Raw genomic sequence first — 23,000 nt, 5'->3', positions numbered from 1 at the left:
CCCTATGGAGCATTATCATATCTTTTACTTATGAGGCATTTTAAAGTTCACAAAGCATGCTCACAAGGCACATCATTTGATCCTCCAAACAGAAAAAAGAACTACATAGGACACATCCTATCCCCCTTTTCACAGAAGTGACTAAGCCCCCACGTGAACCTGACCTGTCACAGCCACCCAGGTCGGAGCCTTGGAACCAGGCCTTCTCTTTCCGCGACTCCCATTAATATCACCCGCTTTCTTCAGAGCAGCTGGTTCTTCTTTTGAAATAACCAACGTATGAAATTCACTAGGAGGCCAATTTTGGCTTTCTACAAAGACATTTCTCACAATCCGAGTTTTCCAAAAACATAACAGGAGGAAATGAGCCCTCTGTCCCTTTCTGTTTTCATTCAAACATGGGCAGTCACTGGACTAGAAACCCGTAACTATGCCCAATCCCTGGGAGGGGAGAAGGGGACAGTTAGAGGAGATGAGCTCTAAGACCCATCCGCTCCTCACATCCTGTGGCTCTTTTCTGGGGGCCACTCCGTCTTCATCATTTTGACCACGGCAGCTCCATTCCCTCATGCCTGGGGCACTGGAGCCATCTCCTAGCTGACTTCTCGGACTGTCCCTTCCCATTCATCCCGTCTCCCTTGAGCAGGGTGACCTTCCCCCAAAGTTGCTCCCATTGGCGACTGCCTTCCCGAATCTTCAACGGCCCCCTTTGGCCAGCCACACCCATTTGACATGCTGTCTGATGTTTCGTGGTCCATCTACATCTCTGTATAAAAATGCCCTTTTGTTTCCCCCAAACTGTTTCTCCTTAAGTCAACCAAGTCACAGAGTCACAGAGTCGTTGAAGTCGTTGAGTCGTTTGAGTCACAGAGACATCAGCCTCAAAACCTTTGCTCTCTCTGTTCCCTCCTCCGGAAATACTCTCTACTTCTCCCATCGTCCCCTTAGCCATAATATGCCTGTCTTTTTCAAGCCTAAGTCAATTTTATTACAATGCAACAACAACAAAACCAATTCTAATGAACTTCCTCCCCAAAACACAAAACAAGTCTAGGAACAATCTTCTAGTTGTGCAGTAAGGCCACGGGACCCGCAAAACAACCCCGCCCTCACGGAGGGGCACTATCAGCTAGGCAATCAGTACATTCTGAACACTTGATTCTACATTGGCTTGGGGTCCTTGTGTTTTATGTGAGCTTATTCTCTCTCATGAAGGCTAGACACTGAGCTTCCTCTCACGCCATGCCCAGAAAATGGTAGGGAAGCAACCGTTCCCAGTTGCATGACCGAGGTGTCTGGAATTACATCATTTCACCCTACCTACCCCCTTATTCCTGCACAGGGCACATGACACTTAAAGGTTACCTGAGCCTGGACTAAGCCCATCTTTTTGAGAAAAGGAGTGCAGCAAAACCTGGGGTAAAGAACAAAAGTTTGGAGTCTGTCCTCTAGGTCCCAGCTCTGCCACAAATTAGGTGACTTTAATAGGCTACTTAATATCTCACTGCCTCAACTTTCTCAACAGAAAATGAGGGTGATAGAGAACGGCTATACCCAGAATCATCCTTCCCCCATGGGGGTTATTATTGTAAGGACTGAGTGAGTCAATACAAATAAAGCACTTGGGAAAATTCCTAGCCTATCGTCATGACTGAATAAGTGTTAGCTGTTCTTAATACCCCTAATGTGGTGACCTTAGGTGATTTCAAGTTCCGGGGACTCAGCTTCTTCATCTTTAAAATGAGAGCAGTGTACGTCTCCCTCAGCTGGCTCTGAGAATTAAACGTGAAAGCATGAGAAAGCTCCACTTTTTCCAGGAAAGGCTCCCTCATCTTTGACCCAAGGCCTGGACTTGTAATGCTATCCACACATCTTTCTCTGGCCTCTGCTCCTTACAGCAGTTTCACATGCCAGCCAATCATTTGTGCTACTGTAGTAAGTGCTTGTTTTTATCCCATAGAACATGTTGGCTTCTTACAAACTCAGCTTTAGAAAATTACAACCTAACCTACACTAGATGACTGCATAAGCGAAATGACTGTTGAAGTTCCCAAGCCCACAGACAGCTTCTCCACAGCCAGTCCCTGCCTGTTTTAGACAACTAGGAACAGCAGAAAGGGGATCTGGCCCTCTCTGGGAGGACTGGGGACCCTGGCACATCGCACCACGTAAAATGTGGTTTGTGGTTAAGATGAATATCAAGAGTAGCCTTGAAAGCAAGGAGGAGTCAAAGCAGGTCAGCCAGCCACTGGAGGGAGTTTGGGAAGAAGAGGAGAGGCTGACCCACCAGCTCTGTCTGCGGGGGATCATGGAACCGAGGTTCCAGGAAGTAGCAGGCTTCCCAGTCCCAGACACTGAGCCCCACCTTGCAGCCTAAGGCAGCTGCGCACCTAAGCCACTGGCTGGGCTCGGAGAGCACAGGGCTCCTAAAATGGGATCAAGACTGGTTGCCTTGGTTTCCTGTTTCTGAGAAATGATACTGAAGAGCCATCTAGGACAGCAATGTAACTGGAGCAGGAAGGCACAGTAGCCCCCTAGGGAGATGCCGGGAGTGTGGTTAGGGTGGGCTTGGCTATGGAAGATGGAAATCAGGTCCAAGGGAGGAGACTTTGAAGTCAAATACTAACTTGCCCACCTTCTAGCCAAAGGATTGAAGTGCTCTTGAGACTCCTATAGACTGTCTAAAGCTATTTTTGCTCTCTGGTGAATGCAAAGGTGTTGTGCAGGGTCTTCCTCTGTTCTTGACATGACCTCTCTCAGACTAGGTTGGAAGTTCTCATTTCCATTAGATAGAAGGATGCAGAGGCTGCAATTTCACCACAGAACCGCTGGCACACGAGGGGTGGAGGGATGCAGGAAGGGCATTTACAGGAGACAGCAAGGCATTAAGGTGAAAGGTAAGAAAGAGAAGAGCACATTGAGTCATAACATTCTGGAATGTTTTGATGGAGGAAGAATTGTCTCATGAAATTATTAATGTCTATGAGACATTCCTTGGGTTTATATCAAGGTCATAAAAATTAATTCAGAATCACTTCCTGACCAGTGTGTTAATAGCTGAGTAAAGACCAGTTTGAGTCACAAGCAATTTTATATTATTCCTAACAGATGTCTCCATAAGGCCACAAGCAGAATAATATTGGGCAATAAAGGAATAGCTGACCTGCTTTTCTGTCAAATACTGCTTTGGGGTGCCCATAAGTTTTAAGCAAGTTAAGAAATCTAGGATTGTGGATTTACGGAGGAGGGTGCGAGGGCAGAGGGTTGTCACTTTCCTGACTAGAACTGACTGCACTTTGGTGCCAATCAGAGGGCCTTGTCTGCTGAGTTTTTAAAAGTTAATGAAATGGTTGATAAAATTGGAGTCCATCCTCAGTGGTCACTGAACACTTATAGAGAAAGAAAATCTTTTCCAGATATTTTATTTGTATTTACTATCATTTCTAAATCAACCTCAATAAAAAAAGGACATTATCTGATAATAGGCAGGAAAATAACAGGGAACCTAGAACTTTGGAGTCAACATAAATTTGCAAAGCCACCCGAACAATAAGAAGCGAGCTGAGGTTTGAATGCCTCTCTAGGTCTCTTCCACTCTCATGCAGCTTACCCGAGGGGCCAGCTCGTGCTCACTGCCGTAGCAACAGCTACCGTCTATTAAGCACTTACTGTGTGCTAGTATCTTAAAAAGCACATTTCACGTGTTAAGTAATTTAATACCTCTGGCAATTTTATGACATAGCCATGATAACTTTCATTTTACAGATGAGTGGACTGAAGCTTAGAGAGGCTATTTACAACTTGTGCAAGTTCTCAGAAATAGCACAAGGCAGCCCTGGGATCCACACCTAGGGCACCTGGTTTAAGATAAGTGCACTTTACCTGGGTCCCGTCTCACCTCTCTGAGTGGAGAGAGGACAGCCCAAGGTCATCCAAACATGGTGCAAATGAGAGGAATCTGTAAGGGGGGCAGGGAGTGGCATTCTCTCTCAGGTGGTGCCAGATGAGGTTCTGGTCCCCCACTCCATGCTGTGGGCAGAGTCTCAAGTTCTGATATGATGCAAACTGTGTGGGAAAAGGTTGGCAGGCCAGAAAACACCCCAGACACTTTCTCTCTCTAACATACAGAGTTCCCAGGCCTCTTGCCTAACAACACAACCACCCCTCCCCAATACAGAACACACACGCATTCACAACATACGACACTGCACCCATTTTCATTCCACCTGTTTGTGTGCTCCACCCTCACTGAGAGAGAGAAGAAATTGTGTAAGTTGTCCCAATGCCAGCCAGGTAAGGAAGCAAAGTCCCTCCCAGACATGCGCTCACCTGAAGGAGGAGCAGGTAGTCCAAGCTTAGTGCCGCTTCACAGGGGGCCAAGAATCCCATGTGCTTAAACCTTCTCAGAAAAGCTCTGTGGGGTGAGAACCTTGTATGTCCCTTCTGACAGGGATTCACCTATTTCAGACAAGTGACCTCAGCAGCCACCGCGGCTCTGAAATTTTCCATAGTGAAGAGCAAAAAAGCTGCTTCTGCTCTGGTGCAGGGAGGCTGGCTCCCAGGAGCTGCCAATTATAAAGATTAATTTGCATGGGCTGCGTCTTGTGGCTGAATTGTGTTCTCAGCCTCCAGGGTCATTAATTTCAGGTGCCTCATTGTTACTAACACGTGCAGCCAATTTTTACTCATCAAGTTTCCTCGGGGTGGTAGAAAAGGCACAGTTTGGAATCCAGTCAAATCTGGGTTCAAATGACGCTCAGAGAGTTATCATTTCGATGTTTAAATTCCTTATTTGGCCAAATGGAGCTGAAGCCCCCATCCCACATTATTTTGGGAGGATTAGTAAGGTGACACATTCAAAGTTCCTGATCATCACAACGAACATTTCTGCCATCCACTAGGCTTTAGGCCTGTCTTCTCATGTGATCCCAGCCACATTCTGTGAGAATGAGAGTATTATCCTCACTACACTAAATTAACATCAGGAAAATATGTGATTTAATTAATGTCAAAAAGCTGGAGAACGAAGCCCAAATCAAACCCAGGTGAGGATGACTCCAAAATTTGTGCATTTATCTAACACGGTGCTTCCCACCATGCAGGCGCTCTGTAGGCACACTGCAAACTTCGGTTCCTTCTTTCCTTCCAATCCTAGGCTTTGTATAAAGCACAATTTGGTCACCCCCAGTAAAACATACAGCAGCCTGACTAATCAGGTGCTTCCCCAGTCACTAAGGGACTCAGGCACTCTGGGTGCCCTGCTCCGTGCAGACCTGTTGTAGTGTCCAGGGTTCACGAACAGCCAGTGTTACTGACGACCCCATAAAAAAAAAGACTAAATTGTCAATTACCAGCTACAGTGCAGATGGAGCCTCAGGCCTCAGAATGCAACTTCCTTCTCTTTCCAGGAGCATCTCTTTTCTTTCTTTTTCAAATATATTTTATAGATTCTGCTATTACGGTTGTCCCAATTCCTCCCCCTTTGCCTGCCTCCTCCCTGTACTCGCCATTCTCTCTGGCCATGCCCCCTTAGTTCATGTCCATGGGTCACACATATAAGCTCCTTGGCTACTCCATCTCCTGTGCTATTCTTAACATCGTCCTGTCTGTTCTGTACCTACCAATTTGTACTTCTTAATCCCTCCACCTTTTCCTGCGCTTTCCCCCTTCGCCCTCCATTTGGAGGGCAATAATCTACCAAATGATTTCCATATCTATGATTCTGTTTCTGTTCTGCTTGTTTGCTTAAGTGATTAGGCTGCAATGTTTTAGTGCCAGCAGACACGGCTTGAGGCAAGAGGAAGGGAATGTGGGAGAGGAAAGATAAAGTCAGCATGTTTGGTGTGTTGATCCAGAGGAAAAGAAGTACTGTAGTTTAAGGATGTTCCCTCTCATGGGGCATGAGGCAAGGGAAGTGAGAGCCCTGGTACTTTGAAGGGTTTAACAGCAAGTTATAAAAGGCGTTGGGGAGGCCCTTTCGGTCACCACAGAAATGAAAGTAGGTGGTAAGACTGCCTGTGTTTCAGGACTTACACTATCACAGGGAATATTTTGATCATTTTAAGCTACTTGGGAAGAACTTTGGGCTGTAACCCATCCATGTTCAAGGACTCTTGTTTAGCTCAAAAGTGCCAGGATTGTGGCTCAGAGGGCTACAATCCTGACAGCTTCACCTTCCATCTTCATCACCTCCCAAGTGAAAGGAAACGATGCCGCCTTCAGTACTTGATAGTGCTGTGCTAGCTCCTGGGTTTACATGGAAACTCAAGCAACACCATGTCCTTTCGCGCCATTCACTCGCTCAGTAAGAGCCTCCTGAGTGTCACCTGCCTCAGGTTATCAGTGATGTTTTCCAAGAGGTAAGCAAGTTATTCTCTCAGATCCATTTCCCCTCACTGTGGATGCATCAGCCACTGGACAGTTTCCCCCATGAGAATGGTCCCTCTGCAGCCACAAATAGTGGGAACACTGGGGGATAAAATCCTGCTCCTGAGGAGTGGAGGGACTGAGTGCACTAGAGACCCTGAAAAAATGCCGGGCTCACTCACAGGACTAGCACAGACAGCCTGCTAAATAAAGTAAAGGCAAGGTACCTTACACACCTCAGAGAGGCATTTATGCCTACCATACCCTGGTACGGGAAAGTGTTCATGATTTCCCCATCCACAGATTCAATGATAGACCTTGTAAATTAACTTTGTTTGACTGCAGATAATAATCACACTCATGCCTTTTGTCCCCCCTTGTATTTGATCTTGCAACCAACAGTTCAGAGCCTTTTTCATTTTAGCATCCTCAAGCTAGGAGTTAAAATGTCTAACATAGAGAAGATGCAAAATTCCCTTAATTAAGGATAAGACATGCAGGAACCAATCCATCTATACTAGATTTTCATATAAACTGGGGAACCAGGAAGAGGTTACTATAATCCTGGTCATAAGTTATTTCTGAAGAGCCCATTTATTTTCTTTTCAGACCACACAAACAGAAAATCCCTATGCAGAGCTACAACCAATTATTTTATTCATTAAAAAATATATTGTTGGGTTCCTCTTAGGTACTTTTAAGCTAGTGGACAGAACAAACGGCTTGTAAAATCTCGATTTGATAACTATAATTGCATTTTAATCAATGGTGGTCATTTTATCAGAGAAAATATAAATTTGGAGGGTCTATTCAAACACTGAGTAAATCTTTGTGCAGAAAGCCTGCTCAAAGTTCATCTGTCTTCACAATGAATTCCCTTTTGATTCCCAATCCAAATGGTTTAGACAAGCCATGTGCTCAGTTCTGTCTTTTTACATATAGCAAAGCTCCGTGGAATGCCAAAGGGGAAATGAATTCATACCAGGAAAATACTGCAGAAAGGGCACGGGCTCAGACATACCTACGTCATAGCCCAATTCTATCACTTGGCTAGTTGAATGTATTCATGCAAGACTTCTCTCTGAGCCTCAGTTTCTCATTTATAAAAGGAACTGTTGTTTAAGTTAGACATTACATAGAACATTTATAACATGGTAGGTGTCAATGCTGGGAGCCTGTGCGATTACTCTATCACCACTAGATTTAGGTGTATTGGCCAAGACTACACATACATTTTTTTTTTTGCAACCTCATTGAGGTCAGAGCCCAAAATAACAGTAGAAACAAAAAGGATCAACTTTTAATTCCTTGATCTTTGGACAATGTATGGACTAAAGTAAGCTGAAAAATTACAAGTGTGTTGGACCCATCATTTTTTCAATCCATCCTTTTGTGATGGAGCGACAAGCCATGGGGTGGGGACGGGGCCAGAGTAGCATTTTAGGGTGTCTGCACAAACCACACAGGTGAACCAGCACCCACCCTGAGAATGAAAAAGCAATGAGACTAAGAGAGAGAAATCTTGGCAATCAGAAAGCCCTGTGGAGAAGGAAAAGGGGAAGTTGTTCGGGGGATGAGCTGGCAAAGCGGTGGCCTCCAGGCACCTCCCGTGTGTAGAAGCAGACTCTCCCTCTAGCTGCTGGATGTTCACGCTGCCTTTGTAGATCCTAATGAAGAAAAAAGGCAGTGTTCCATCTGCCAGATGTCTCCACTAGCACAAGCGTTACCCAGTTATCCATCCAGTTCTATTCTCACAGACCTCCGAAGCCTCAGTTCAACAGACTGGCTCCCCAGGATGGTCCGTGCTCTTTGGACCCATCCTAAACGGGGCAGATGATCCTGAGTTTCTTCTTTAAAATTAAGTTTGGGCGGGAAGAAACAAGCTCATCATGTAGACTCTATAAATTGCACTAAAATATTCAAAACATAAATTTACCATTTTAACCTTGCAGTTCTGTGGTGTTAATGACATTCACATCGCAGTGCAACTGTTGCCAGGGTACATCCCCAGAACTGTTCCACCTCCCCTGGCTGAAACCGTGTACACATTAGGCAATATCTCCCCATTTTCCCCTCCTCTCCAGCAACTGGCAAGAGCCATTGTACATTCTGTCCCACTGAATTTGACTATTCTAGGTGCCTTATATAAATGGAATCATGCAGTATTTGTCTTTTTGTGACTGCCTTATTTCACTTAGCCTAATGTCTCCCAGGTTCACCCATGGTGTAGCATGTGTCAGAATGTCCTTCTTTTTTAAGGCTAGATAATTGTGTAGACCAGTGATTTCCAAACAGAGTGCATGTGATAACTGACTATGGGTCACTGACCTCTTTTCCCTTAGACTGTCAAATTAAAAAATGGTAACGCCCAGCACAACAATAGCTCTCCAGTGTGAATAAATCAAAATTATACCTATTTTTGTCAGATCAGCCAAAAATATATATTTTGGTGTGCTTCAGAATTTTAGTAATTAGTTTGTATATGCCATGAGATGAAAAAGGTTGAAAGTTGCTGGTACAGACTTTTAAGTGAAGATATTGGCAATATGAGGTAGATGGCCTCATAGTGTGGCCCTTGCTATAAAATTTCACATTTAATGATGCTTAAAAACTAAATTATTTCATTAGTATGTAACTAGTTGAAAGTGTAACCAAGTATTTATTGTAGCTGGTAAAAAGTAAGAAATATATGGATTTTTTTTCATGCAAGCTGTCTTTACACAGTGGTATCGGTTTGGAAACTAGGTATTGGCATCCTTGCAGAAAGATAGTATCATTCAATTAGCACTTAGCAGTTGTAGTCACTCAGGAAAGCCCCATTCTGACTCCTGGCCCTGAGTGACAGTGCATGGACAGAGGTCTACAAGGGCTGCCCCAAGACTGCTCACTGAAACAACCAGATCGAAACCAAATGGCTGATGTCTCTTCAAACGTCCCTTCCATCTTCTCCTACCAATCACTCTTGCTAAAAAAGCTGTTCTAGACTCACATGATAACCTATTTTCCTGTGGGTTTATTAGTTTATTTAGTTTATATATTTATGTTCTTTAACTCAAATGTGGCCCTAATCCATAAAGAAATATTATGAGGCACAAAAGAAAGCACAGTGTTTCTGAAGAGAAACGAAGTTCTTCTGGGTCAGGAAGCCCATTGCTACATTATTCTCAACAGAGTTTAGTAGCTGTGCATGATATAATAAATGTTTGCCTATTCTGGATGATTTCATAAAGTTTATTTGTAACTTAGATTTGTTAACACAAACATATGCTCTAATGCTTTCAAGAGGTGGAACAACCAGAGCACACCACTTAGTTGTAAATTTTTTAATTTACAAGTATTAATTTTTAAGCTGTGTTTTCAACTTTTGAGACATCATTGCTCCCCATGAGACACTTCTTCAGTGTCCTTTAAACTATTATAGGATGAGATGAAAAAGGAACTAAAAGGGAATGAAAAACTATTGATTACAGAAGAAAGACAATTTGGACATAACAGTAATGGATGAAGACACCAGAAGCACGAGCTTGTAGGATGGGATGGAGAACAAAATATTGGCCCCAGACATCTGTGCTAAAAATGATTTCTCTCTAAAAATTTTGTATATCACTCCTGTCATAAACATTCAGCTTCATTGTGCAACACAGACAGATGAGAAGAATTTGCTGCTCCAATAACCAAAAAAACAAAGCAACTTCACCATGTCCTTGGAATCTGGCTTCTTTGGTTTCAAATGTGTAGAAGGAAACTTGTGCCTGCAAGGGCTGGGGCAGTTGTTTATGTAACTAATTGGACATCCACATAAATATGAAAATTAAGGCAGGTCCCTCTATTCTCATCTGTTCTAAAGCCAGAGTTTGCTCTAAAGTTAAGAGGCGTGCAGACTGGAAAGAGGTGCAGTTAAGTGTCCTGTGCTGACTTGCTTACATAAGCTTTAAGGTTATGAGGTTTTTCTCCATTTTGTTTCCAAGTGGTAGGCGGGAAAAACATGTTTGAAGGGTCACTTATCAAAGAAGAAAAGTGCTTGGGAAGGCTGTAGTTTGGGGAGAACATTTGTAGATCAGAGACTAACAAGAAATGCGGAGACAAGATTGAAGACAAAGATACTGGTGGAGAAATATCCTGAAGGAAGATTTTTAAAAAGCATTAGATGGAGAGTTGACAAAGGCCAGGAAGAGAGATGTACCTTCCTCAGAGACAGGAGACAAGTGAATAGTCAAGGAGAGGATAGAAAGGAATATTGACATTGAGAAAAATGATGCTGAGGAAATTCAGTATCTCTTCAGCAAATTAGGTATTGCAATCACCTAGTGAGAAAGAATGGGTACTCCATTCTAACTTGTGTTTTAAAGTGGTTCAACTTATCTCCAGTGAGAAATGCAAGAAGGAACTAGAAAGATGAGAGAAAGGATAATCGATTGGGGAGAACTCACCATAGGGAAGCATAAGAAGGTTGTGTTTGGAGTGGGTATTTAAAATCTCAGAGATGGGGCAATTCCAAGTGATGATTATATCTAAGGTGATGATAACTTTGTGAATGGCAGATAGTTTAGCAGATCAAAGAAGGACGAGGCCAGGATATCACTACCACCTACTGGCTTATGGAAGCCAAGAAAGAAGCAAACAAAAGACACAAGAGAATTGAAAATTTCCACAGTAACATCTGTATAACCCTTGCTTGACATAACCATGAATCATCTGTAACTATAAGGGAGACTTCGGGTATAGATATGGTATACCTCTCAGAACCATCTAAGTAGCACTCGATTTAGTAGAGCAAGGTGTATTTAGTTTAAAAACCCACCCTAGCATTAAATCTAATGCACCACAGAGATTAGGGTGGATGGGTGGTAAGAGTTAGGTGAACCAAACCACTGTATCAGTTTTTATAGGCACCAATGTCAAGGCAAAATAATGGTCTTTGCATCTAGGTCTAGAAGAGTCCAGAGTATGCCCTTGCTCTTCTGTTTTAGACTTTAATGCAGCCTGTCCAAAGAAGTTGAAGGCTCCTGGCTAGCATTTGAATTGTAAATATTGACTTACGAATCATTCTTCTCAAAAATCTTTGAGAATTCAAGAGCAGGGCCCTTTTAATTTGTATACCTCAAAATCTCACCTAGTACATAGCACATAGGTGTTCAAAAAATATCCATGGAATGAATAAATGAAAGAACAAGCTATGATCCAATATTTCTCTAGAAAACATTTTCTTTGGGTTTAGAAGCCTCTGTGATGTTCCCCCATACCTGTTCCACTCCACACGTATATTTTGAGAGATAGGTAGCTATCATCCAACACAAATCATTAGCACGTACAATGTAGGCAAGCTCTACTTGTTCCTACCACGTCTGCCCCAGATCCTCTGCTCTTCAACTAGCTGGTGCCTGGACTGATAATCATCCTGATCAATTGGTTGTGCCTTGTGACACAAGCAAAGGGATAATACAAGGTCAATTATTAAGAGGTGAAACTGGAGAGTCTGACTAAGTAAGAAGAAGGCTACGTAAATGTGATATCTATATTAAGTGACATTCCCAACTTGAAATCAACACTCCTACTGGACAGAAGTCCCAGCTTTTTTTTTTTTTTTTTTTCCTTGGGACTACTGATTACCAAGAATACAAATGGCCCAATCTAACACCATTGTGTGAACTAGTGAAAGGCGCTCCCTACAGAGAAAGAGGCAGTGAACACCAGTTTGCACAGCCTGGTGAAATCAACACAGGCTGGGTTTCCAACTCCAGGTGACAGTTTGGGCAGGCACCCTGTGCAGTGAACAATTTGCCCATTTCCATGTTTTGCACCCACTGGCTACTCATTTAAGGCTCACTCATTTTGTGGTTTAGTGCTAGTAAGTGGATGATTTGTGTATATGAGGTTCACCCTACCCAACTGAACTCATTCAGTAAGATTAGGGGGAAAAGCAGAGGAGTGGACTTCCTCCATTCCTCACAGGCAAGTCTATGTTCCCAGGGCTTTTTTCCATACAGCCACAATAAAGCAGGCAGTGAACCCGAGAGTTTCAGCAACACCACTTGATTAAACCACAGGCAAGTCCTGCCACCTCACCACTCTGGCTGGGACTTAGACATACAGTGTTCAGGCATGCTTTGAGGGCTGTGAAAGCTGGGGTGGGAGGCAAGTGAAAGTTGTGACTCTGATGAAATCCAAATCTATAGTTCCTGAGCATGATCGATTTCTAAGCCATACAAGGTGCCTCTTTCAATCAGACTGAAAAAAAATTCAGTTTCTTTGAAGTCAACTTCTTTTAAGACAATGGGAGGAGAGAATGAGTACAGTGTGAGTAGAGGGTTGGATTCAGTGAGTAGAGACCCATCACTGGAGTATCACCTTTGATGAGGTTCACCTCTCTCTACCACCTCTGCCGTGGGAGTGATTTCTTAAACATCTACAAGATGTTGGTGGGGCTGGCTCTGCTCCTATGGAAAGGCCTCATGTGTGTTTTTGCTTGGGAAAGATAAGCTTTCCAATTAAATGAAGAATTCTCTGGCTATCGCTTCACTGTTACGCTTTCAGGGCAAGAAGCAGCTGACATCTGTCAAATGTCAGCCAAGCTTCAACTCCCCTTCTTAACAAGCAATCACAATCCTCCCCAAAGTGATAGGACAAGACCTGGGTGGGTCCAGCTTGTTGCTTAACTTAAACCAAGGCTGTAAGTGGGGTCTCTGTGGGCCATAAGCCTTCAGCCTTAAATGGAAACTTCAGCAGGAGCTCAGCGAAGGGTCCTGTAGGAAGCCCCCTTAGCATCTCTCTACTTATAAACTCTGTAACACATTTCGACTAGATCCAAAATTATGTCATTGCCTCATGATTTTCTGAGGTTCCAACTTCCAGGGCCCTTGGGAGAAGAGCAGCTGTTGTTATAGGGTCAGGATTTAGGATTGGCCACCGAAGCCAGTCAAGGTCCTTCTCTCTGTGTTGTCTCCGTTGCTTTCAGGCAGCCACAGACAGGTCTGGCTGCTCTCAGACTGACAGCCCAGGCAGCACTGCCATGTAGAAATGAGGTAAACAGCTAGTTTTTTTTTTCCCCCAGGAGAATACACTGACGAGTATGGCCACTGCCAGATGTGTGAAGCCTCGTGTGCCAAGTGCCGGGGGCCGAGCCAGGAACACTGCACTAGCTGCCCGGTCACCAGGTGAGTGGTCTCTCAGTATCTCCTGTGGTTGGTGGCTCATGGGTTGCAGGATGGAGAGAGAAGGTGCTTACTGTTAAGGGACACATTTTGGAACAGCAGGAGAAAGAATCAAGCTCTTTCCCATGACACTGTAACTCTCCATGGTCGGAAGCATCTTCTCCCCACGACGCCCCATGCCCACTGCAAGAATCAGTACTCTGGACATTAGAGGGGTCTTCTCATCAACAATGATGGTGGCGACTTTGATGCCTGGAGTCTCATCCCTTTCTGCACAGACACCCCTCCACCATCATCCCCATCTGCTGAGCAAATATCTACTCTGATTTTGAGAATCAGGTCATGGGTGAACTGTTCTAGGAAGGCATTTTTTTTACCTCTTCCAAATAGAATTAACTTCTTCCTTTTTATGTTCCCCTGTCTCTGTATAAATTTCCATAAGAGCAACTATGACATTTTAAGACATTCATTTACAAATCTACCCCTTTGTTAGACTATATGCTCCTTAAAATACTCATCTATGTATCTCTATTTGCTATCACAGTGCTAGGAAAATGGTGGGCACTCAAATGTTTGAGTTGAATGAATGAGGAAATGCCAAGTATCCGAATGGAATGAGCATCTACACTAATTTCTAATTAACTGAAAATTTCTAAGGAAGAGAATTATGAGCTTATCATATTTTTTGTTAACAACCCTTTGGTTTTAGCATTTACTATCTGTTGACTGGCTTGCTGTTTGCGTGGCCAGTCACTGCTCTGCTTAATGTGTAGTAAGCACAGTCTCTCCCCAGACCAGCAGGACAAGGCTGCTGCAGTGGCAGGTGGCTCTGGGACGGGCATTCCCTCTGTCTTGCAGTCATTTCATCTAACTCTCCCTTAGGACTGCAACATCCTGAGCAGGAAATGCAGGGTATTTACCTCTTTATTCCCCCCCAGTGATCAACATATAGTAATAAATGTGTGTTTTATTGAACTTTATAAAGTGCATAATCAATATCGGGGGTTTGGCTCTCCAGATAGTTCCCTCAACCATCTGGAGTGAGAATGGAGAGAGGGAGGGAGGCACAAAAGAAGAGTCTTAAGTATCCTCAATGGTAAGTGTGATAACATTTGCCAAGTGTCTCTTTGAAGTTTCTATGCCTCTAAATATTGAATTAGCTTTAAAGCAGCTTTGGGGCACTCTATTAGATACAGACAGGTTTCTAAAAATGGTCCTATTTCTCCTCTAACTCCCTACCATATCCAGAATCAAATTCCATTGCATGTTTGGACATCCTTGAACAAAGGGAATATTTAGCAGTTGTTTAATAAAGTAGCTAGTTTTGTCCTGTGTACACTCCAGAAATCATGACCACCTCGGGCTCACCAAAAGTGAGACTTTGATTGCCATAAATGGCCATTAAAGAATTATCTAAGCCCACAGGTATGAGATGAGAGGTACACCTCCTGGGCCATTTGGGTAGTTTAACTTATTTAAGCAGCTCATGATTTTTTTATCTTTTGAAGAAAGAAATGCATGTGTATGGATCTTGAACCAGGATGTACTTCTAAGGAAATCTTGTTCCACGGAAACAATTTTCTTCTCATCTTCCTGAGCACTCAATTCTTTGCTCAATTCTGTTCCTTGATGTCAGTTACTTGCAAATATGTTCAAGAAAGGGCACCGTATCGTGGCAATGGACTATCTGACTTCTTCACTTACCTGCATTTCCCTGGAAGGGGGTTGAGAAGATGAGAAGAAAGAAACTACTCTGAAAGATGATGTCAACTCATTTGTTCTTGAAAAGTGCAGCAAATTATTTGCCAAAGCATTTCCTTAAGCAGAATCAGGTCCATTCAAGACAGTCTTTTTATAGATTGACTGACTGACTGACTGACTGATTTTGAGAGAGAGAGAGAGACATTGATTTATTGTTCTACCTATTCATGCATTCATCCGTTGATTCTTCTATGTGTGCTGACTGGGCATCGAACCCACAACCTTGGCATATGGGGATGATGCTCTTATCAACTTAGCTACCTGGCCAGGGCTCAAGACAGTCTTGAGCACTTGGTTTTTGTCCAGCTCTGAGTTAGGTTCAAGGCCCGTGAATTCTTATAGGTAACTCAGAAAGTCAAAGTTAAGGGATGATAATGTACTCAGAATCAAGCAATAGTGGGGTAGCCTTAATGCCCTAGGCCTGAAGCTAAAGCTGCAACCGTGGAAAAGGAGACACCTTACACAAGGGTGAACCAAAAAGAAACTGGAATTATCTTCTAGAAGGCAGGCCCCTTGTAGTACAGGCTTCCCCCATAGGTGAAGGAACCCAACTGTATCAGTGTACCAGACGTGTTGTTGTGAGAGGTTGTGTTCTGTCAGCTGCAGTGAAACTTTTTTGAAGACTCTTTCAACACATTTACCCATTTCATGCTGGATGATTTACAAGTGCACCTGACTACACTGCACTGAGTGTTCAGCAGTCGTTGACCAAAAACAGCATGACCCCCGTGCCCCACCCTCCCTATTCACCCAATCTCCCCCTGAGTAACTTTTTTCCCTTTGGACAAAAAAAGTCCTCAAAGGAAAATGTTTTGCCAGTGTGGAAGATGTGAAACCAAAAAATGGCAGAAGCACTAAAAGGCATCAAAATCGATGAGTTCAAAACTGTCTTAAGCAGTGGGGAAAAAAAAAAGTCTCAATAGATGTATTGCCTCAAATGGAGAGCATCAAATGGAAGGTGACTGAAGTTTAAACATGTAAGAATAAGTACATAATTTTTTAATAAATAAACTCTGGGCTTTAGGGGGTCCCTCCTGTACAAACTAGAGCTAGAGGGGACACAGCCCTCCAGAACTATGGAAGGGAATTATGGCTTTGGCTGAAATAAATACCCCAATCTCTCCTCCCACTTTCAGATCCTGACGGTGTCTCCCCCGGTCTAAAACTACCCAGAGGCCAATGGGAAACACCGCCTGCCAGTGAGAGAAGTGAGCCTGGAGAAGCGGTTCCTAGTGAACACAAGTCCAACACAGACAATGCTGGCAGATGGGTCTGGGCAGGAGGAAGGGGAGACGAACAGAATAACCAGCATAGTTGGTCTCTTTGAGTTGCTTCTTATTCTTACAGTTTTGGATATCTCCAGTCCTAGTAGAATAAAATTCATCTCTAAAGGAATTTAACGCAGAGGTATTTTCAAAACCATATGGCATAGCTAGTATAGCTCAGGGGATTCAGCACTGGCCTGTGAACCAAAGTGCTCCCAGCTCAATTCCCAGTCTAGGGCACATGCCTGGGTCATGGACCAGGTCCCCAGTTGTGGATGTGCGAGAGGCAACCACACATTGATGCTTTTTTCCCTTACTTTCTTCCTCCCTTCCCCTTGCTCTAAAAGTAAATAAGTAAATCTTTAAAAAACAACCATACAGGAGGGGAGTAAATCAGTGGGGATTGAGATGAAGTAAGATTGGCCATGTGTTGTTGACAACTGTTGAAGCTGAGTGGAGAATACGGTGGGGGTACAGTGATACTTATTTTATATATGTTTAAATTTTTCCATAATACAATTAAATAATAATAATTTAACTCTGAAGTTGTTCTATGAGAAATCAAAAATTTAAAAGTCCTCTCTTCAACTTCCAGTTCTCCCTGTATGTTTTCATCAACTCTTGGATTTAGATTCTTAAAAATGACTGAAAACTTGAGCCACTGGTGTATGTCTCTGTCATGTAACACACATCGCTCCGTCAGGCCGTGGTCCCCACTGCCCAAGCTGATCACCCGGCCCAGCCCTGAAGCAGTTACGGAGTTGACAAACTAATTAAAAGCATGTAAAAGATACCTCTGTTCTTACCCACCCTCTAAAGTTTTATTTGATCTGTTTCAATCAATTCAGAAAAAAGAGGCCTTTTTGCCAGACTCCATCTGTTAAAACATTAAAGCACCAAGAAGATACGTTAAATGCCCTTCTGATGGTTTTATTTAGGCCAAACTAATAATGAGCACAGAGGACCAGCTAACCCTGACTTGTCATCTCTTCCATTCCAGTGCACATCTCTCTCTCTCTCTATCTCTCTCACACACACACACACACACACACACACACACACACACACACACTTACTCCTGGAGCTTCTGGAGAATTCAGTACTGATGTTGAGAATATCACCTCTGCCTCTGCCCCACTCTTTAGCACTTGGTTTTGCCTCCTTCTTCATTTCCATGAGCCCTGATGGACCGAGAATGGTTCACTGCTTAGGGAAAGGCCAAGAGCATGTGTGGCTTGGGGAGAGAAGTGCTTTGCCTGTAAAGGTGACCTTGCCTGAGCATCTCAGAAATGCACAAATTGGATGACTGGTGATCTCAGAGACGGTTTGGGCCCCATGGAGACCAGGGCAAGGATCTATTCTCCTCCACTAGGGAAGGTTTGTTGTTGTCAGTATAAATCTGCACCGCCTGAAAGGGTCCTTTTCTTTAAGTTCATTGGCAAGTTTTCTTGAGGGGGTCAGGGGTAGGGGTGATGACATAATTCAGGGCCTGCACTTAAGCCTGACTGTTTTCTCTGTCTTTTGCTCTTTACAAAGAATCATGTTCTTACAAAAACTGGGTGTGTCCCCAGTGCTTTCCTTACAGCAGAGGCGGATAGAGGGGATCTAATGCACCATTATGTGCTTAATGAGGCACATGAGTAAGAAACGCAGCCCAGTACCAACCTAAGAATATGACACCATGTTTCACCCCACACCAGTTTCTGGATGATTTTAGATAGTTCGCATCATTGAGAGTATTAGTTGTCCCTCTCAAGAGAAATAATTTCTCCCTTAACTAATCTGTCATACCTTTCTATAAAGGACAAAATGAGGATATATTTTCCATCCCCTTTACTTTTAGCAAAAAATGAACCCTCACAAATAAGCATGTCCCACTCTCTTTTTTGGCAGAGCAGCGAATAGCTTCCTTGTTTAAAAACCCCAGAAAGCTCTTGCTCCGTTTTTCTTAAAGGAAGGGCTTTTTGTTTTGTTTTTTTAACTAGCCACATCCAAATTATCTCTTGAAAAATTTTCTAGCTCAGAAAGCAGAGGCAAGGTGGGATCAGGATATTTCAAGCTGTCATTAGTGCCATCAGCTAAATGTCTGGGCTGGGAACGCGGTCCTCTCATCATATGCCATGGTGCAGGGGATCTGTTTTGACAAGGACAACCCATGTGTGTGCTTATCGGTTTAGGGCTGATCTCCACGCTCTGCAGCAGGCCAAAAGGATTGGTCACCCCAGTGGCGCTGGGTATGGTGACCAGAACCTGGAGGGGATGGGAATGAGACAGCCTTCTGTTTTATGCTGTTGGCTTTAATCCCAACCTGATCCCAAACAGATGCAAATGACACAGTCTTTCAGAGAGTAGGAACAAGATGGAAGGCTGCCAGTAACACTCTATTCAGCAAGCCTCGCTCCACCCCAATTTCCTCCAAGTTTGGGATTGAAATGTCTATTCCTACTTTAAGGCTGGCTCTACCTATGCAAACAGTGCCAGTGCCACCTCTGGTATAAGTGGCATGAGGCCTATATCTGGCCTCTCATGTGATGTCTGGTCTGAGTAGACAGAGGTGGAAGAAAGGCTTGGATGCCAACATTATGCCCTCGGTGGCATGTATGTACTATGTGCTTCGTTAACCATCCAACTGACACAACTACTACTCTAAAGATGCACTACAAGACACCAGTTTGGTACACCTGTATTACGTAGGAATCATTTAGCAAACTCCATAGTAATCCATCCAGACTATCAGTGAGCAGAAGGTGGAGCTGCAGTTCTCAGGTGTGTTCTCTAGACCAGCTACATGAGCATCACTCAGACACGTGTCAAAAACACACATTCTCAGCTCCCTCCCCCCTGGATCTACTGAATTAGAAGCTCTGGGGGTTGAGCCCCGCAACTCACCTCATCTATTCATATCACCCATCTGACTCTTGCATTTGGGCACCAATTTTGAATTTTTCTGAGCAAAATTCTTGGATACAATTTACTTAATCACATTTGTTCTTGGGATTACTTTGCAAGGGGAAAAAAAGAAACAAAACTATGAAAACATTAGCCATGACATTGTGATATATATGGTATGTGTATGAAACCAAGCAGGTCTTGGCAGCTTATCTGCTATCTGTGGTGTCCTTACAAGTGATTGAAAATGTGGTCAGAAAATGAAGATGTGGTGCCCTATACTTCAGGAAATCCTTGCAAAAGTGACACACAAAATCATAGTTCATTCATTACTTGCCACATGCATAGGCCAAGTTTATAAGTAGCACCTAAACTATAGGATAATACGTCATTCTACCCTCTGAGAGCTCTTAGAGTTGACATTTCCCTTGTGAAGTGTAGGCATGTTCATACCTAAAGGAAGAATATTTTCTCCAAGGCCTCTGGGTTCGGAGTTCCTGTTAGTGTCTTGAAAGTTCCAAGACCATTATCTGACTGTGGGCTGGGTTTGGCTGGGACCTACAATACGGGTTTAATCCCTGGGGCACGGTTAGCTTATCTGCAACCAGAATCAGGACTGCATCCCCAGCCAGTGTCTGGCATGCCTGCTGTTGGCTCCCAACCTTGGGCCAAGGATGGTACATGACTAATATCCCACATGGTCTAAGATGATCAGTCCCAGCCATCCCTGTTGTTTCTAGAACCATGAAACCAAGCCGGTGCAGCAGAACACAAACACCACATGTTCTAAAACTTAAGGCTATTCCAGAAAGTCACCCTTACAAACTCTAAAAGCCTGCTTTTCCTCTAGGACTTTTGATGATGGCCGCTGCGTTCTGGACTGTCCCCCAGGCAAATACAAATTTAAGAACCAATGCCAGCTATGCCACTACACCTGCCAAGAATGCCAAGGAAATGGGCCTTCCAATTGCACATCCTGTGGAGTAGGTGAGGGAGTCTGGTTGGTCACTCGTTCTTTGTTGCTTCGTTATTTAGTTTGGGACATTATTTGGTGTGACTCAGAAGCTTCATGTCTAGGGAAAAGGGGTTGAGTTTAAACAGCTGTTCATTAGAGAGTGTGTTCAACCAAGTTTCTGCTTGTTATCCAGACCCAAGTTTGCATTATTGTAGACTCACTGCCCCTGAGGACAGGAGAGAGAAGCTAAGCGATGTCTTTCCAGAGAAGGAGGAAGAAAGGGCATCTGAACACGGTGTCAGACATGAGATAGACAGTAAAGCTCAGGTTTGTTGAGGTCAAAGTGAAAAGCTAGGAAACTGAGGCAGACATGTTCTGCCTTTCAGAGAAACACTGTAATAAGGTTGTGCCTAGGTCTCCTCGGCCGAGAGCTGTGCCATTTAGAAGCTGTCAGTGCCCTGTGGGAACAAAGTAACCACTTCAAAACACAAACCTCACCTTCTCTGTCCCTGGGTTAACAACTCAGGTTTAAGCTGTCCCTGGATCAGAACCGCCAGCCTCAAAGGCCCTCTGCAGTTTGACCGCTGGCTCCTGTCCAGACTCCCCTCACAGGCCTCTCCCCTACTTTGACCTCATGTGGGACAGAGTCACATTTTATCTGACCTGAATCATACTTTTAAAATTTGAGCCAAATTTTAAAATTGAGAAATTTCAAATAAACACCTGGGATTTTTTTGTTTCTCTTAAAAACTTGGACGATCTGGCAACACTGGGTCTACGTGTCCTAATGGTTGACTGCAGCCCACTTCACCTTCCTCACCACTCCCAGTTTTCTCACTGATTCTGAGGCTACCAGTTACCACCATCACCAAACACCATGGCATCTCTGGCGGGAGAGAACTATTTATCTTTATTCTTGCTTGTAATAGAATCAAGAAAAAGGAACAAATGGAGAGTACCATGCTTTGAAAAAATATGGGAAATAACACAGTTCTAGTATAAATTAAAATTATTTCTTTGTGTTTCTTATGTACACAGAGTATATCTATGTCAAATTTGATCTGCAACCTGCTCATTCTGTTTCTTTCCTCATTTATAAGATGGTAATAGTGGTTGCCCTATTTTAGGATTATGATAAAAATGAAAAAAGACTAAATGAGATAGAATAACAAAGCACTCAGAACAGGGCTGGCTATATAGGAAGCACTCAATAAAATATTAGCTTATTACTACTGCTGTTATTGTTTACACTTCATTATTCCTGTGAGCATTTGAGCTTCTCCAGCTGTTCAAAGACTTCACTTGAGATGTTCCCCAGTCATTGTCTTCCTGATCCCCTTCTAATCATCCTTTACATCTCAGTTTCAATGTCATTTCCTCAGTAAGGGTTGCCTTACCTCCTTACCTAATTTAAGCCCTCTTTATATGAGGATGCTTAGAGCCCCATACTTCTCACTTTACAGACCTCCTCACACTTGATACCCAACTTGTCCCTAAGACTATGCAAAGTCTGGCACACAATATAACTGAATGAATGAATGGTTCAGTAAAAAGGACATCGGTGCCAGCAATCGGAAAACCTAAGTTCTAGATCCTCACTTCACCTTTTTAAGTCTCTCCTTGTTTGCAAAAAGGGGAAGCACAGAGAAGATGGCATCGAAAATCCTTTCCGATTTAAGACACACTAATTCTTCATGCATAGCACAAATTTAAGGAGTAGCTCAAATGCTAAATAAATGTCTAAAATGTTCTAAATATCCTATCACTACTTAGAACAATCAACACATAAAATGCTTTGGTGCTTCTTTCTATTTGAAAGTATGCTTAATCCATTATGTTAACAGAAATTCATTCTGCCCCTCCCATTATAAGTTACTGTACAAACTGTCATGGAAATTACAATCAATGAAACTTGCCTTCAAGGAGTTTACAGTCAAACAGAGGGGTGTGTCCTCATGTGTTATAAAACAAGAAAATTCTAAAAACCCAATGAATACTAGGAATCCTGCCATGGGTCAGAGAAGAAGACTCACTTTCAGCTTCAGTGAACAGAGGAGGCTTCCTACAGAGGATACTGTTGTTGAGCCAGCTCTATTTAGCAGGATTCTCTCTTATAAAGAGCATAATGCCCCTAGTTCATGTATTCACACAGCTAATGTGTGAGACTGTGCTAGAGAAGATGGATGATTGAACTGATACAGTTCTGTACCAATAGGCTTTCCTAAAAGACTGAGAATCTGGTGGCTAGGGAGTCACATGTAAGTCTCTTCCATTGTTTTGTAGAAATGTGGCCCCTTGATTGTAATTTTGTTAACATTTAGGTCTGAATCCTTTTAGGTAGGCAGATCTCCAGCTATGTTGGTGAAGATTCACTCTAAATTTTCTTCTGTATTTGTTCTCTACCAGAGTGAACCAGCAGCTATCGTGGGCAGAATTTATTTTCAGAGTTCCTCAGCCTTTCCTTCTTTCCTTCTTTCCTTCTTTCCTTCTTTCTAGCAGTCCCCTTTCCTCATGACTCCAACCCTCAACCCTCCTTTCCTCCTGGAGACATCCACTGTCTTCACATTGGCTTGCCTTCTCTTCTAACAAAATCATCCACCAAGAGATTAACTG

The 23,000-nt window shown here is 43.3% G+C and overlaps 1 protein-coding gene and 1 long non-coding RNA gene across 4 annotated transcripts in view; one reads left to right on the top strand and one right to left on the bottom strand.

Moving 5' to 3' along the window:
* LOC128626053 (uncharacterized) overlaps positions 1 to 4,501 on the bottom strand; it is a 47,509-nt gene extending 43,008 nt beyond the window's left edge. Inside the window, exon 1 of the long non-coding RNA XR_008389928.1 lies at positions 4,330 to 4,501. This is a non-coding gene — a long non-coding RNA (uncharacterized LOC128626053). The remainder of the gene's footprint in view (positions 1 to 4,329) is intronic.
* PCSK5 (proprotein convertase subtilisin/kexin type 5) overlaps positions 1 to 23,000 on the top strand; it is a 419,085-nt gene that overhangs the window by 313,685 nt on the left and 82,400 nt on the right. For all 3 annotated transcript variants that reach the window (XM_053656428.1, XM_053656427.1, XM_053656429.1), the window contains 2 exons: positions 13,418 to 13,520; positions 20,283 to 20,419. In XM_053656428.1, the coding sequence (XP_053512403.1) occupies positions 13,418 to 13,520; positions 20,283 to 20,419 (240 nt within the window). The remainder of the gene's footprint in view (positions 1 to 13,417; positions 13,521 to 20,282; positions 20,420 to 23,000) is intronic.

This window comes from Artibeus jamaicensis, unplaced genomic scaffold, assembly GCF_021234435.1.
Source record: "Artibeus jamaicensis isolate MK-2021 breed Jamaican fruit bat unplaced genomic scaffold, CSHL_Jam_final scaffold_1964, whole genome shotgun sequence".
NCBI classification, from domain to species: domain Eukaryota; kingdom Metazoa; phylum Chordata; class Mammalia; order Chiroptera; family Phyllostomidae; genus Artibeus; species Artibeus jamaicensis.
The sequence above is the reverse complement of the archived record's forward strand: the minus strand, read 5'-3'. Positions and strand labels throughout refer to the sequence as shown.